Consider the following 16,313-nt stretch of genomic DNA (forward strand, 5'->3'; position numbering starts at 1 on the left):
ACAGTTGACTAATTTCATCTTTTATATGGATTAGAAACAGAATCTCTGAGGCTATAGCCTTTCCCTACCCATATTCCAATACTAATTTCTTAGAAATAGTACAGAACAGGCAAAATTATATTTGCTCATTTTGTTGTAAATGATTCAGCTGTTGCTTTGCAGTAGCAAAAGACCTTTGGGGAATATCTCAGGCAGTGCCATCACATGGAAAATATGACAAAATAATGTGACTTGTGGAATACTCTAGGCCAGCTCCAGTGTGTGTAATAAAGCCTGTGTTTAGATGTTTTGGGTGTATCCTCCCAAGAATAGACAGGATTCTCATTGTTATAAAGGTTAAGTATCATAGTTGTAATTTTGATGGGCATTCATTGTATGATATTAAAAAATGCTGGGGTATCTGTGTGAGAGACTAGTGGTTGGTGTGTATGTAATTAAGCTTGCTTCATGTGGGCTAAGGAAGAAATTTTAAATTCCTGGATTGGCAGCAATAAAATTACTATGAAGTTTCTATTTCTTATTCTGACATCTGTCATACCTATCCTCTTCTTACTCCTCTTCGCTCTGCCGAGATCCTTAAGTATAATGTATTTAAGTATGTAGCTAGGAAAGAGATGAGTTGGGTACAAGGAAAAAAACCCTTTTGATCAGTGAAAGTGTATTCTTTTTTATTGGTAAACTGCCATTGTAGCAGAAGACATTTCTCTCTTAATTTTGCTTTTGTATTTGTTGTTTAGATTGTCGAGTTAAGATGTTAAAGTGCCTTTGGTAGCAAATTCAGTGCCTCTAAAACTTTGGCACGTGCAGCATCTTAAGTTTTGGGGCCCAACAATTCCTATGGTCAGGTCTTGCACTTCAGTGACTTTTCTTTTTAATAGAGGACAGCTGAATGGCGCTCCCTTTGGAGCACTTCAGTAACACTTGACAAATTTGTTAGAGGCAGTCACTGAGCAAAGACAAATATAGTTCCTACAGCTCTTGAGGCTCTTGCCAGCGTATAGAGAAGGGACTCTGCGCCAGACCTGTATTTAGGATCTCCATGTGTCAGGGCATTGTAGTCATTCTTCTCTTTACCTGTGTATATAAAATAGGCTCTGTACCAAGAAGCTTGAGCAGCTCCCATGAGTGGTGCTAAGATCTTCATTCTCAGCATGGACTGATAGTTTCAGGCAAAAGCTAAATTGTAAAATATATAAAAGGTATCAGTATATTATTTTTATACTGACATCTGCCTGTAACTCAACAGTGCTTTAATAGCTCTTCACCAAGTTAATGCCGTAATATTAAAATAGTGTTTTTTGTGATGAGGCAGAATTTCTGAGGGTTTTGTTTTTGTTTTTTTGCTTGCTTGCTTAGTCTAGGAGCATTATTATTATTTTTTTATTTTCCCTTAGTTTATTCTTTTGCCCAGCATTTGCCCTGCAAAAGATAGCCTCTCATTTTAAGCCAGGTCGATTGGCACCTGATCTCTAGTTATTGCACGGCAAAATGGTGGAGTGGGATCACCTGGCCTACATCAGACCACTGGGAACTCTGGACAACTTTTCAATGCCTGTTTGTTTTACAGAACTGGGAAGTGGGAGCAACATTCTATATTTGATCTTGGATGCTACATTTATGTGAATTGTTGTGTAAATTATCAAAAAATATTTTCCAGTGCAGCAGTGTTGGTGGATGTATAGATCAGCAATGCTTCACATATAGCCTTTTAAAAAAAAAAGTACGCCTGCATTTTATGTTTAAATGTTCACTTATTGCTAAGCTTTACATGTATTAATCTGCAGAATCTTGTGGCCTGGGGTGGGAGCAGGGAGAGGGTTCAGCAGATTTCAGTAGTCCCCGCGGTTATACAAAAATCCACTCTCAGCATGTGGAATGCAGCATATACAAAATTTCCATAAAGTGTGAAAAATTTCCAGCAGTTTTCCAGTGTTACTGACTTTAAGCAGCCCTTTTAACTTGCAGGCTTTGTACAGACTTATCAGTCAGAAGGTGTTTATGATTTGGCTTTACTATCTCAGCAGGAGTTGTGATAGATTGGAATCAAAGGCTTTGAAAACAGGATTTCTTTATGGGGTGCGATATGGGTAATGATAAAGACATTTCAAAAAGCAAATGCCAAGACTCTGAAAGTGTTAACAGAAAGAAAATGTATGTTGATGGAAACTGTATTAAAGTGTTCACATCTTTACTAACTGCCATTTTGTCATCTGTTGATTTGTTTTCTCTGGCTTTCTTTCTTGCCACTAAATCTGTTCCCATCCCGCAGCATAGCTGCGATTTAGGCCCTTCCACATTCAGAGCAGGACTGTGCTAGGAGCCACATTGCTGCTAGGATGTTTCTGCATGTCGTCATTTTAATTTTTGACCCATTCTGTCAACCTGAATTATTAAACACATAGAGCTGTATTCTAGACAGAGTTATGCTTTGCAACTGTCTCTTACAGTTTACACAAATTTAAAAATGCGCAGGTTAGCACTGTAGCATGGTCTCACCTGTATTTTGTGCTTCTCTCCTATGCAAGGGGAAGGATGACAAATTCCGAAAGAAGTAAATCGGAGTGAAAAAAGAGCTGGCTGTCCCTGTCTTACCTAGTTACACCAAGTTTGAAACGTAACATTTACAAATAGAGTATTTTAAATCATGCAGAACTTTAAATTGCTCTTATATTTCACTAACATGGACTTAACGTTTTTGGAACAATGTCTCTTCTATTTTGGACATGGTCTTTCCATATGTGTAAACTGCATTTATATCTAGAATATTCAACAGGTGAGATGGCTGCAGGCACCTGGAGATTGATGTAATTCCGCGTTGCCTCCAAAACCAGGCGGGCAACCATGACTGCAAAATTATTGTTAATGTGCCTCTGTATTCTGGATATAAGCAATCCTCTTCTGCCCATTCTGTTGTTACTCAGAGTAAAAATAACTTTCATTGAGAACTGAGTGTAGTGGTGTTGGACTACACCATGAGTATATGTGGACTGAAATGCGAACTCTTGCCCTTTGGCCATAGTAGTCATTGCTCTTCAAGGTTCCTTTTAAGATGAAGTAGCCCCTCCCTTGTTTTTCAGGGGAGACGGGATTTTTCGGCCGCCATTCTCTATTGTGTGCTTCAGCAGCAGCACATATGTGTAGAGTGTTTTTCTAGTGGTGTGTATCTACGCACAGCCAGTTGCAATTTAATATGTTGATTTCAGACTTTTTCAGATCTTCAATGACCATTATTTTTGTTAAGTATTAACCCTGGTTCTTGGTGTAGAGAAGTGAGTACTGAACTTATAGATGATCAGAGCTCTGTTTGAGAGAGAAGAATTAACTGAGATTCACATGTTGAGTTATGGCAGGCTCTGCATCCCATTGAAGCCTTACTATTTTAGTTGGGGTATCCCTTTGAGACAGCAGCACCTTGGTAAAGCTGGTAATGTTTATTGATCTTCTGCAGCTCCAATTTTAGGAAAAGATGGGAGATTGATTCTCCCTCCCCCCTCCCCCCGGGCATGTGTGTGCCTTCTTCTATCTCGCCAAAAATCACCATCAGCAGAAGATGCAATTTACAGCAGCTTTTTGCATATTCGCAAAGTCCACATCAGCATAAATACTATAGATTTTGAGGCTGTTCTCCTGGTCTGAGCTATAAAATGTTCCAGTCCTTTACGTTCGGGATAAATAGGGTGCTACTTTTTCCTAAATACTGTTTAAGTTCATCTGACACAGATTGATTTATAGACTTCTAGGGACAGCTCCTCAGTTGATGTAAATCAGTGGAACTACATGATTTACATCAGCTGAGGATGTGGCCCAAAGTCAGTAATGTAGGGTTTCTTGCGTCTGTGTGGTTAGATAATGGTGGGCAAGCAGTCGGTGCACCCACCCTATTGCCGTCGGAATCCTGGATGAGTGGCAGGAGAGAGAACGGAAACACAAGTGATATTAACCGAACGTGGCACTGAAAATCAAAATACGCAAATTGTGGCCATTTCCCCTTTTGATCTTTGTCTTTGTAGGCAGTGTAGCTGTTCTCCATCTGTTTCTTTCATTCAGTTTTCTCTTGCATCCTTCTTTTGCTATTCTTTTTATGCATATACATATATATTTAGTTCTACCTTTCATTTATTCTTTAGTCATTTGTTTCCATTTCACTTTCCCTGTGTTTCATTCCTGTATCTTTCTTGTTTAGACCAAGTGGAGGATCCAGCTGGTAGTAGCAGCCATGTAGGACCCTTCAGGAACCTGATGGTAAGTGCACGTGTGTACTTATACTCAGGCTTCCACCAGGTTCAATACTGTGTTTTTCCCCTCTATGGTCTTCTGCTGGTCTTGAAGTCTTAAACTACAAGAAAATTAAGGGGCAAAAATTCATTAGCTAATCATTGGTATCCGTTCTTATCAGTGCCGTGGATATTGCTTTTGCTTGGAAATGTGTTGGATGAAACATGCAAGTCTTTGAGAGTTGTGTTACTTGAGCACTTTTCTAAGCAGACCAGAACATGAAAAAGGCAAGATGCGGCTAACTGCTGTATGTAAAAAATAAAACCTGATGAAAAGCAATAGATATTTCCGTTACTCCTTGGAAATTGATCTGACTAATCTAAAATTATATATACATGCAAGTCAGCTTGTTGGCTATTCTGAGTAAAGGCAAGTAGGTGCCAGATGAATCTTCTCTTCAGATGTATTTGTTTAAAGGCCATGAACTTGAAAATGTTCCAAGTATATCAACTAGGGTTTTTTTTTTTTAAAGCAGGAGGCTTTTCTAGAGGGGGCTTGGAAATTTACCTTCTTTTCATCCTGGTATTGAGAGAGGAATTTTTAGTAGCCCATAAGCAACTAGATGACGCATTAATTTTAGCCCTAAGTAAATAACTTCAGTTAGAAGACTGCTCTTCTTTTGTTTTCTCAGGTCATTGTGGTAGTTTGGGGATTATATTTTTGGTAGTGTATTGTATAAATGGAAGAAACTTGGGAAAGTTTGCACTTTATCACTTAAAAAACACAAAAGCAAAGCCCTTGTGATTGTTTTCTACATCATTTACTTAGCCCCTTAATTATCACAATGCATGTCTAAGCTTATCAGAAGTGATAAGTTAGTTGTGTTCCCATTTCAGAGGTTTTATAGCAGTCACATTAGAGGTGACAGTATAGGTTTAAAAGTGCCCAGTGATCTGTTCCACTCTGTTCTAGAAATCGTTTCAGTCTACTATAGCTCCAGGTGCCACAGCATGTAGGGCATGCAAAATATAGTCCTCAGCCACCACCGTATTTGATGTGAAGGTGAGGCTCCTAGAGATTTCAGGTCCTGAAAATGTTCCTTTGTTAGAGTGGAATGCCTCCCTGTGTGTGTGTGAAAGAGCAGACTGTGGGTCAGAAGACCTCCGAACACTACATGTCTTGGCGTATGGACCAGGAGACCCAATTTTCCTCTTCACCCCAACTCCAGCTTCACCAGAAGGTGAGAGAAGGAACTGTGGAATTTTGCCTGTGCTCTCAAAATTCTATTATTGGGTTTCAACCCATACGTTGTTTCAAAGCCCATTACAGGCAGTGTCCAAAGGATACATAATGGCACTTGGTGTGTACAATGGTCTGTAGACTCTATTGCAGTGAACGTTTGAGCCTTTAAGAACATACTGAAACTTTATATTTTTTACTTTTGGTCCCAGAGGTACAGTTGCATCAATTATACTTGCTGGAAGCTCCAGCAGGGATGACAGGTGTGTTAGCACAGCTATTTGGATGTGTACAGCTCTGAAGCCCTTTGTGCGCAGATAGGGAATTGCATTAAAGATCCTGGCTGTGACTCCATTTCTTTCAAAGGTTATCAGAGGTTCTGACTAATGGCATATAATATTGAATTGCGGCGCTTGGCAGGTAAAGATGCACAGAGAAACTCATTATGGTCAGACAGAGCATCAGAAAGCATCCTTAAACTTCTGACTAGTCTCCAGCTAGATTTTCCCAGCACTTGATAATGATGCCCTATGACACAGTTTCAGGTCAGTATGACAGGGAAGTGCTTAGAGACTCAACATTTCAGTATTTAGGGATAAGATGAGGAATAAAGCTGCTCGGTTGAGAGAAAGCATTGCATATAGTAATGTATGATCCAGAGAGGGCCAAAAAAAATTGTAACATATAATCATATAACCTATCTCATAGAACTGGAAGGGACCCTGAAAGGTTATCGAGTCCAGCCCCGTGCTCCAGATCCCTAAGTGGCCCCCTCAAGGATTGAACTCACAACCCTGGGTTTAGCAGGCCAATGCTCAAACCACTGAGCTATCCCTCCCCTATAGTGATTTCTTCATCTGATAGAAATCTGTTAAGGTAAAAGAAAACAAGAAAACAACCAAAAATGGAATGAAACACACTGATAAAGCTATATAGAGAACTGGAAAAATGCTGGACAACTAATTAAACCTAAGTTCGTCAAAGAAGAGGGAGAAAATACAAAATTAGTTCATACATCAATGGTGTCCAAATAAAAACTAGTAATTCTTATTTTCTCTAGTGTGAAGCTGAGCTTTCTTTGATCTTTAAACTTTTCTGTAGGAAGGTTAGCATGCTTTGAAAGTTTCAGTAGGAATGGAGAGGAAAATCTTTCAGTAAAAGATGTGCAAAATACTTCTAAGAGTAAAGGAATAATCTCTGATTTAAATTCACAACAGTTCATGTGAGGCAAGTCCAATGGCTTGTTAGGTAGGAGAGTATGCTGCTAAGGGAGAGACATTGCTTCCAGAATACATTTCACATCTTAGGCCAGGAGGTCATGTATTAGAAAGGTAATGTTTTGTGTCCGAGAGGCCTGACAGAGGATGTATTCCTTGTCTTGTAGCGGTATCATTCTAGCAGCTGGGTAGGCAGAGGTGTACATTTTCAGAAGAGATCGCTGTTTTTAGGGCTTGTATACAGTTGAAAGTTAATCCAGATTAAGGTAGGGTGTGCATTTAAAGTACCGTAGCTAGTGCTGAATAACTCCATATGTTGACAATCTTATTTTGGAATAAGAGTTCCTTGTTCCTGTTTCACTTAATCCACTTCTGAATAACTCCATATGTAGACAAGCCATTAGCTGCAAGGGAAATATGTAGCATACATCAATGTATCAGAAGTGCGAGATTTTTTTCAAGGATGGAAAGTTTACCCAGAATGAAGATGTAAATAAACACATTTCCACCCTACCTACACCTGTGAGAGCCCATCCCTTACCCTTTGAATATCATAGAATTTTCTATGCATCTTTCAAATCATTGGCTAAGTCTTCTGATAATTCTATATTTGGGCCTTTTTTCCCCCCAGAAGGCCTCCCTCTGCAGATAGTACACACGCAAATGGAGAGCAGCATATTGGCTATAGTTACAAAGTTCTAGTTGACCTACATTTCTTTTCTTGCTACAGCTTCTTGGACAGAGAATATCTCTGTATTCTTTTCTGTCTCAAATTAGCTATTTTTCAGGAAGAGAATTGTCTGTCTTCTCATCTGTAGTAAGCATGTCTGGTTCTTAAGCTTTCATGATAGGTCTTACTTTCTGAACAATTCCTTTTTTTCCTATTCTCTTAACTTTGTCAAATGTATCAGAATGTGCTGCCCAAATGTTACATGCAGTGTTCCCAAGTGAGGCCTAACCAATGTCTGATAGAGCAGACTAGCTACCTGACTTGCTTTCTTGTAGTGTTCCTTTAGTATTTTCTGGTTTTGTGTCAGCATTGCATTATTTGTGTATATTTATGTTCATCATCCCTATCTTTCTGTAATTTCTGCTCGCTAACAACTATTACCCAATTTTATAGTTGATTACTCTTTATGTAAACCACTTCATAGTTACCTTTATTGAATTTCATTGATTTCATCTTTCTCCAGTTTGTAAAAATCATACTGTATTTTAATATTTTCTTTTGGCATATTTATGATCCCTCTGCTTTTTGTATCACCCTCTTCCAAATCATGGTTGAAAAGAGATGTAGAATTATTTTGAAAACCTACATAGAAGCATATGGAACCCATGTGGAATACCAGTTGACAGCACTTCCCAAATGGACACTAAGCATTAATGAGTGCAGTGGCGTTGTAGCCATGTTGATCCCATGATGATAGAGGGACAAGGTGGGTGAGGTAATATCTTGTATTGGACCAACTTCTGTTGGTGAGAAAGACACCTGAAGAAGAGTTCTGTGTGAGCTCAAAAGCTTCTCTCTCACCAACAAAAGTTGGTCCAATAAAAGATATTACCTCACCCACCTGGTCTCATAAAATTGGCTCAGATACTATTAATGCGTAATATCCTTTATAGAAGTCTTGTTTGTCTAGTATACCTATGAAGATGTCAGCTACCTGTATCTGATGAGTTATTTGAGCTACACTGCATTTCCTTTATCCTCTTTGTGCCATCAGTGGAAAAAAAACTAGTTCAGCTTGTTTTTGTTTCTGACAAACTCATCTTACCTTGTACTGATCATTTCATTTTCCTCTAGGCATTTACACGCTTATTGCTTTATCAGTTATAGTGACAGAACAGGTATTGAAATTAAATTTGCTGAACTGTTAATTTCTTGCAAGTCACCTTCTTTTCCTTTGTTCTATGCTTTGCCATTTAGCAATCTTTTTGCATACACTTAATGTACCCTTTGAATGTTGCTATCCTTTTTATTGAGGATGTGCCATTCATGTTCCTCAGGAAAATGCAGTAATTATTCAAAAATTTGCAGTTTTTTCTATGGCTGGGTTTTGAATTTTGTCACTCAAAATTTTTTTTAAAAATTGTTGAGCCGCAGTAGACTAACTTTATTTATTTTATTTATTTATTTTTTTCAGGGAAGAAAAAGGAGTGTAAAAACAAGGGGAAAAAGGTAATAGATACAAAGCAGAGAAAGACTGATTTGGATTTTACTTCCACAGATATGAGGGAGTCTAAAGAAGGTAAGATTTTTTTCAGTTATCTTATATAAATTTCCTTAGGTATCGTATTGAATTAAAGGAGGACACACACACACACACACACACACACACACACACACACACACACACACACACACACACACACACACACACACACACACCAGCACTATAAAAATGTTCATACTGCGTGCCAAGCTTTCTTGTAGTGTTAAATAACTTGAAGTTACTAGTTTTACATTCAGAGAAGTATGTCATATGTTCACACTGTATACGGTGCAGAAGAGTTAGCGTAGTACAGAATTTAAACATAAAATCCCGAACCCTCAGATGGAACATAATAAAGAAGTCCTTATTTTAAATTTAAGTCTTCTAAAACTTAGAAATAGAATCAAGATGTAGTACCGAATGACTTTGGGAATCATGGTATAATTTTATTATATAGCCACTGGCTGCCCTAGCCCTTTGCCCAGCCATTTAGATTGCTATACAACAGAATAAAACAAAGCGCAGTATAATGCAAACAGAATAGAATTTTTAGAGGTGGTATTTTAACACATAAAACGATTGATGCAGTCTATCTTAAAGGTGACTTGCAGAGCATATTTTTCAAAATTGGCTTCTGCCCTTTTTCACTTTGTGATGTATATTTTAAAAGCCTGAAGGATCTTTTTAAGATATTTTCCTGATTGTTTTTTTGGTTTAGAAATATCAGGAATGTAAAGTCTGTCTTCCCTGGCTTTGTTGTTGGACCAGTGGGAGGTATAATTGAAGGAGGTAAGGGCAGCATGTAACTACTGGCTTCATTCAAGATCTTTTCCTCCAACTACCCTCTGACCAACCCACTAAAAATAGTAATCCTGGAAATCTGACATCCACCGCCCTCACCCCCCCCCCCCCCCATACCCCAGCATTCCCAAGCTAGACATATAAAGGAGGCGGAGGAATTTTTGCCTTAACTGCACAGTTGCTCTGGTGACGCACTCTGCTTGTGCACATCATCAGCAGGGTAGCTACATTCCCTTCATCAGTAAGTACTGATGATGACTGAAGGCAGGTAAATGAAACTGGCATACAAAGGTGCCTTCAGAGCCAGTTTACAGCAGCAAATGATGCTCAGAGTGTATCTGATTCAAAAGAGGATGGGCTGTGCCTGTGGGGATTCTACAGCTTCTCAGGAAACAGAATTTAGGAAATGCAAAATAACAAATTGGCTCCAATAATGTGTTTTACAATGTGTTTAAAAAAAAAAACACAACACAACAAAACAAACAAACCCAGATTGGTGTATTATGAACAAAATGTAAAGTAATTTTATTTTTCAGCCAAACTCTAAAACTTATTTGACTGACTGACTATTTTAGATGTGTGTCCAGGCAGAGTTCAAATTTAAGATCTTGTTTCCCTGAGTTTAAAAATGGTGACAAAAGTCAGTTAATTTCATCTGAGGTTTTTTGTTTTAATATCCAAAAATACACAGTGAAATGTACCAAAACCCTGCTCTCTTTCTTGGAAGAGGCTTAGCTGGCCACAACGTTAGCGGTAATTCTGAGTTTCTCAGTGTATTGAATGCAGTCCCTTACATGTTGGCCAAAAAATTACAAGCAGGAAAATATGAATACAGTTTTTTGTTCTAAACACTACATCTTAACAAACAGTAGCATTCTAGTCCTCATAAATATTGAGCATATTGGTGACGGTTGGGGGGGAGGGGATTCAGGGGAAATGAAATTATAATATTGTGGAAAATTTGCTAAATTCACTAATGCTTTTCTTTCTTTTCCTCCTTTTCTTTCTTTATTAGACCATAAAGAGGAAGATGAAAAGCCATCTGTTTCTGCTGTGCTGTCACTGGAACAAACAGCCGTGATTCAGGAGATGGTAAATCAAGATGTTCTTCCAAAACTAATGATCCCCAGTCCTACCAGTGAGCCACGAACAATGCCTGAAGACAAACCAGGAGCAATAACTTGTGGATCAGATGATTTGGAGGAAGAGGAGGAGGAGGAGGAAGAGGAGGAGGAGGAGGAAGAAGAAGAGGAGGAGGAGGAAGATGAAGATGAAGAGGTGGAAGATGCTAATTTACCTGAAGAAAGTCCTGGAAAAGAGCCTACAGCTGTATGTGAAGAAAAGCTAGAATCTATGGAGGAACAAAAAAGCATATCAGAAGAATCTCTAGAGAACTCCCCAAAGAAAACACCGGTTGTAAAAATTCCTAAAGCAAAAGGTGTATCGAATGGTGATTTCCAGGAAACATTTATGTTTCCCTGTCAGCATTGTGAGAGGAAGTTTACAACAAAGCAAGGACTTGAACGCCACATGCATATTCATATATCTAGTGTCAATCATGCTTTCAAATGCCGATACTGTGGGAAAGCCTTTGGCACTCAAATTAATCGGCGAAGGCATGAGCGGCGTCATGAAGCAGGGCCAAAAAGAAAACCATTCTTAACACTAACTTCGGCCCCGCAGTCTGATGATGTTGCTGATGGACAGACATTTGCAGATGATGGTCTTAAAGACGAATTAAATGTTTCCAATCTTGTGCAAGACTTTGCAGTCTTGGATTCTGAGAAGGTCTCCCAAGAAATGTCAAATTCTACCCTTGTTGAGGAGAACAAGGAACCCAAAGAATTGCATCCTTGCAAATATTGTAAAAAGGTTTTTGGAACGCATACTAACATGCGTAGGCACCAGCGTAGGGTTCATGAGCGTCATCTTATTCCCAAAGGTGTCAGGAGAAAAGGATTCATTCTTGAAGAACCGCAACTTCAAACTGAGCAGGCCCAACCAGCCCAGAGTGTGTACATAGCAAGTACAGAATTAGAAGAGGATGGTGAAGCTGATGACATATATATTATGGATATTTCTAGCAATATCTCAGAAAATTTAAATTACTATATTGATGGTAAAATTCAGTCCAACAGTAGCACTAGCAATTGTGATGTGATTGAGATGGAATCCAATTCTGCAGACCTGTATGGAATAAATTGTTTACTTAGTCCAGTCACAGTGGAAATTTCTCAAAATTTAAAGTCTACACAAATACGCATGACTGACCTTCCTAAGGAGCCTTCTAGTGGTGGAAGCAATGAATCCAAAAAGAGGAGAACAACCAGCCCTCCTCTTTTACCTAAAATAAAAACTGAAATAGATCCAGAACCTATAACTCCTTCATGTTCGTTAAATCTTCCTCTTAGCATTTCAACAGCTGAGAGCTTACCTTTTCATAAAGAAAAAAGTGTTTATTTGTCATCCAAGTTAAAACAACTTCTTCAGACACAGGATAGTAACAAGATAACTCCAGCAGCAACTGAAATCCCTAAATTAGGTCCTTCTGCTACATCTTCACCCATTTTGCCTTCAGTAACTAGTAGGTTTAAAAGGAGAACCAGCTCTCCTCCCAGTTCTCCACAGCACAGTCCAGCGCTTCGAGACTTTGGTAAACAAAGTGATGGAAAAACCATGTGGAATGATACAGTTCTAGCTTCAAAGATGCCAAAATTAGAAAGTCACAGCAACTCACCTGTATGGAGCTTATGTGGGAGGGTGGAAAGACAGACTATGAGTCCTCTGAGTTTTGATGACTATAAAATACCTAAGGAATGGACAGCAACTCCAACTTTTGGTAGCGTGTGCAACCAGCAGCCATTGGATTTATCTAGTGGTGTAAAACAAAGGTCTGATGTCAAAAGCAAGACTCAGGTTCCTTGGGAATCAGTGTTAGATCTAAGTGTGCATAAGAAGCCATATAGTGACACTGAAGTTAAGGAATACAAAGAAAATAATTCAGTGCAGCCAACATGCAGTGGTATTAAAAAGAAGAAACCAACCACATGCATGTTACAAAAAGTTCTGCTGAATGAATATAATGGAACGGATATAGCTACAGAAAGCGCACCTGATTTGACTTTGAATAGAAGCCCAAGTCCATGTAAATCATCAGTACCCCAGCCAGAACCTGATGTTGATCCTGATGTGTCAGCACCTACTGTTGAGTCCCCGTCTCATAGTTCCCCTGCTTCCCCTTTACCTCAAACATCTGCTATATCCTCCTTGTGTCAGCTGCCCCCTCTTCTAACGCCAACGGATCCTTCCTCCCCACCACCTTGTCCTCCTTTGTTAACACTTGCTACGCAACCCCCTCCACTCCTTCCTACTATTCCTTTACCACTTCCAGGTGCCTCTGCCAGTGTCACTCCCACTCCTTCGTGCCCATCACCACTGTATAACACTGCTACACAGTCCCCACTTCCAATCCTTTCACCTACAGTATCTCCCTCTCCATCTCCTGTTCCTTCTGTTGAACTTTTTACTACTGCTTCACCTGGTCCACCAAACCTCTCGTCGTCCTCCTCCTCCTCGTCTTCATCTTCCTCTTCTTTCTCCTCTTCTTCCTCCTCTTCCTCTTCCTCTTCCTCTTCTTCCTCCTCCTCCTCCTCCTCCTCTTCATCATCTCCTTCTCCTCCTCCTCTTTCAGTAGTTTCTTCTGTTGTTTCCCCTGCTGATCATCTGGAAAGTACTCTCCCCATAATAGCTTTTAAACAAGAGGAAATGGAAAGTGAGCACGTGAAGCCAAGAGAAGATCCAGAGACTTCAAGTGAAGCAGATGTAGTTCAGGAAATGTTCAATAAAAGCTTTGTGTGCAATGTTTGTGAATCCCCTTTTCTTTCTATTAAAGACCTAACTAAGCATTTATCTGTTCATGCTGAAGAATGGCCCTTCAAATGTGAATTCTGTGTACAGCTGTTTAGAGAAAAAAGTGACTTGTCAGAACATCGCTTTTTGCTTCATGGAGTAGGAAATATCTTTGTATGCTCAGTCTGTAAAAAGGAATTTGCCTTTTTGTGCAATTTGCAACAACATCAGCGAGATCTCCATCCAGACAAAGAATGCACACATCATGAGTTTGAAAGTGGGACTCTAAGACCCCAGAATTTTACAGATCCCAGTAAGGCAAATGTAGAACATATGCAAAGCCTACCAGAAGTTTCCTTGGAACCCTCCAAAGAAGAGGAGGATGAAGATCTAAACGACTCCTCTGAAGAGCTTTATACTACCATAAAAATAATGGCTTCTGGAGTAAAGTCAAAAGATCCAGATGTTCGTTTGGGCCTCAATCAACACTATCCAAGCTTTAAACCACCTCCATTTCAGTATCACCATCGAAATCCTATGGGTATTGGAGCCACTGCTACAAATTTCACTACCCATAATATTCCACAGACCTTTACTACTGCCATTCGTTGTACAAAATGTGGGAAGAGCGTTGATAACATGCCCGAATTACACAAACACATCTTGGCATGTGCCTCTGCCAGCGACAAAAAGAGATACACGCCCAAAAAAAATCCAGTACCACTGAAGCAGACTGTGCAGCCTAAAAATGGCATGGTCATTCTAGCTGGCCCTGGGAAAAATGCCTTCAGACGAATGGGACAACCTAAAAGACTTAATTTCAATGTTGAGATTAGCAAATTGTCTTCTAATAAGCTAAAACTAAGTGCATTGAAGAAGAAAAATCAGCTTGTCCAAAAAGCAATCTTGCAAAAAAAGAAATCTGCACAGCAGAAGGCAGACTTGAAAAATAGTGTGTCTGAGTCGGACTCCCACATCTGCCCCTACTGTAATAGAGAATTCACTTACATTGGAAGTTTGAACAAACACGCATCTTATAGTTGTCCTAAAAAACCCATCTCCCCTTCCTCTAAAAAAAATTCATCCAAAAAAAGTGGGAGCTTCTCCTCATCTGCAAGTGGCGACAAAGGCAACAACCAGCGCAGACGAACGGCAGATGCGGAGATCAAAATGCAGAGTATGCAGGCTCACTTGGGTAAGACGAGAGCACGAACCTCAGGACCTGTGCAGATTCAGCTGCCTACCGCATCCTTCAAATCAAAGCAAAATGTAAAATTTATACCTCCAATTAGATCCAAAAAGCCAAATCCCTCTTCAGTGTTAAGGAACTCCAGCCCTGTAAGAGTGGCCAAAATGACTCACATTGAGGGGAAAAAAACTAAAGTGGTAGCCAAGAATCATTCTGGAATCTCAAGCAAAACATCCCGGAAACTGCATGTCCGAATACAAAGGAATAAAGCCGTTTTGCCAAGTAAGTCTGCTGTGGCAAACAAGAAAAAGACAGATAGGTTCAGTGTAAAATCTAGAGAGAGGGTTGGAGGACCTATCACTCGGAGCTTACAGCAGGCAGCTAATGCAGACACAATAGAAAACAAGAGAGAAGAGAGCAGTACAAAACAAGAACTAAAAGATTTCAGGTAAGCTTTTAGCTTCAAGTTTGACTAAAATAGCCACATGTTGCGTACGGGCTTTCCAGTTCCCTGGTCTTTTTAGAATTTTTCTCACATTTAAGATAAAGAAGGTTGAGCTTTGCAAAACTTGCAGCTGGATCCGTTGCTCAGTCATGCTGAGCTACATTGCACATACTTTATCTCGGCATTTTGTCAAATCACGTCGTGAAATATAATCCACAGAGAGATGGAGCAAACTGAATTGGAAAGCCTGGCAAACATATTTAACAAAATTTGTATGTCATTGGATAACATGACCTTGCTACAACATATAATGTGCAGTCAAACACAGTGGTCATAGATTTAATACATAGTGGTTCTGTATGTTAAAAATCATAACTGAATTCCTCAGCTATTTACCTAAATAGTTTGGATCAGCTATTGTTTAAGTATTGCCTTCATAACATATAGAATAATACAAAAGTATAATGAAAAAATAAATACAGAGATAGTAACAATACAAGGGTTGGTCAAAATCTGTTAACTACTTGCCTCAGTATATAATTAAGGGCAAAATGATCTACTCCACTTTTAGCTACCAGTTAGAATGGAAACTCATCAGGCCCAAAATTTGTCAGCAAGTTGAGCCTGAGCAGAAGTATTATCTCCCTTATTCTCCACAAAACATAGCAGAAACCTCTCAGAAGATTTTTGGGAGACTGGCTAACTCAGGCTTCCCTGCTCCACACGGCATTTTCTGCCAGCAAACCAGTGGGGAAATCCTGGGTGGAAATTCTTACGGCTTCCCGGTCCAAACCTCTCAATCCCTCCAAAGGAGTTGTGAGGTAGGTATTGACAGGGATTCATGGTCAGCATGGTATCTAATGGACTCCTAAGTATATGGGGATACATAGGTCCTAGGCATATTGCATAAAGGTCTAGCCCTCTGCCTAGGTGCTTCTGAGATCATTGGGAATTCCTGTGTGTCTAGGGATATCCATTGTTTGGAAGATCTCCTATCCTTTAAAGCTGTTCAGTCCCTTCCATCCTGAAGTGGATAACGTGGTGTCATATTTACAGCCTCATGGCCACTGAGTTTTCCTGCTCAATACTTCTTCAGTTCTTTTAATAGTGCCTCCCTTTTTGGGTGATTATAGTAAACATCAGAT

General features: G+C 39.5%; 1 protein-coding gene across 1 annotated transcript in view; it reads left to right on the forward strand.

The window, feature by feature from the left end:
* The window catches only part of PRDM2 (PR/SET domain 2), a 121,033-nt gene that overhangs the window by 77,042 nt on the left and 27,678 nt on the right, over positions 1-16,313 (forward strand). The window contains 5 exon segments of the mRNA XM_065575401.1: positions 4,184-4,242; positions 5,324-5,338; positions 5,341-5,455; positions 8,816-8,920; positions 10,701-15,171. Coding sequence (XP_065431473.1) covers positions 4,184-4,242; positions 5,324-5,338; positions 5,341-5,455; positions 8,816-8,920; positions 10,701-15,171 — 4,765 coding nt within the window.

Source organism: Chrysemys picta, chromosome 21 (genome assembly GCF_011386835.1).
Source record: "Chrysemys picta bellii isolate R12L10 chromosome 21, ASM1138683v2, whole genome shotgun sequence".
In the NCBI taxonomy this organism is placed as follows: Eukaryota; Metazoa; Chordata; order Testudines; family Emydidae; genus Chrysemys; species Chrysemys picta.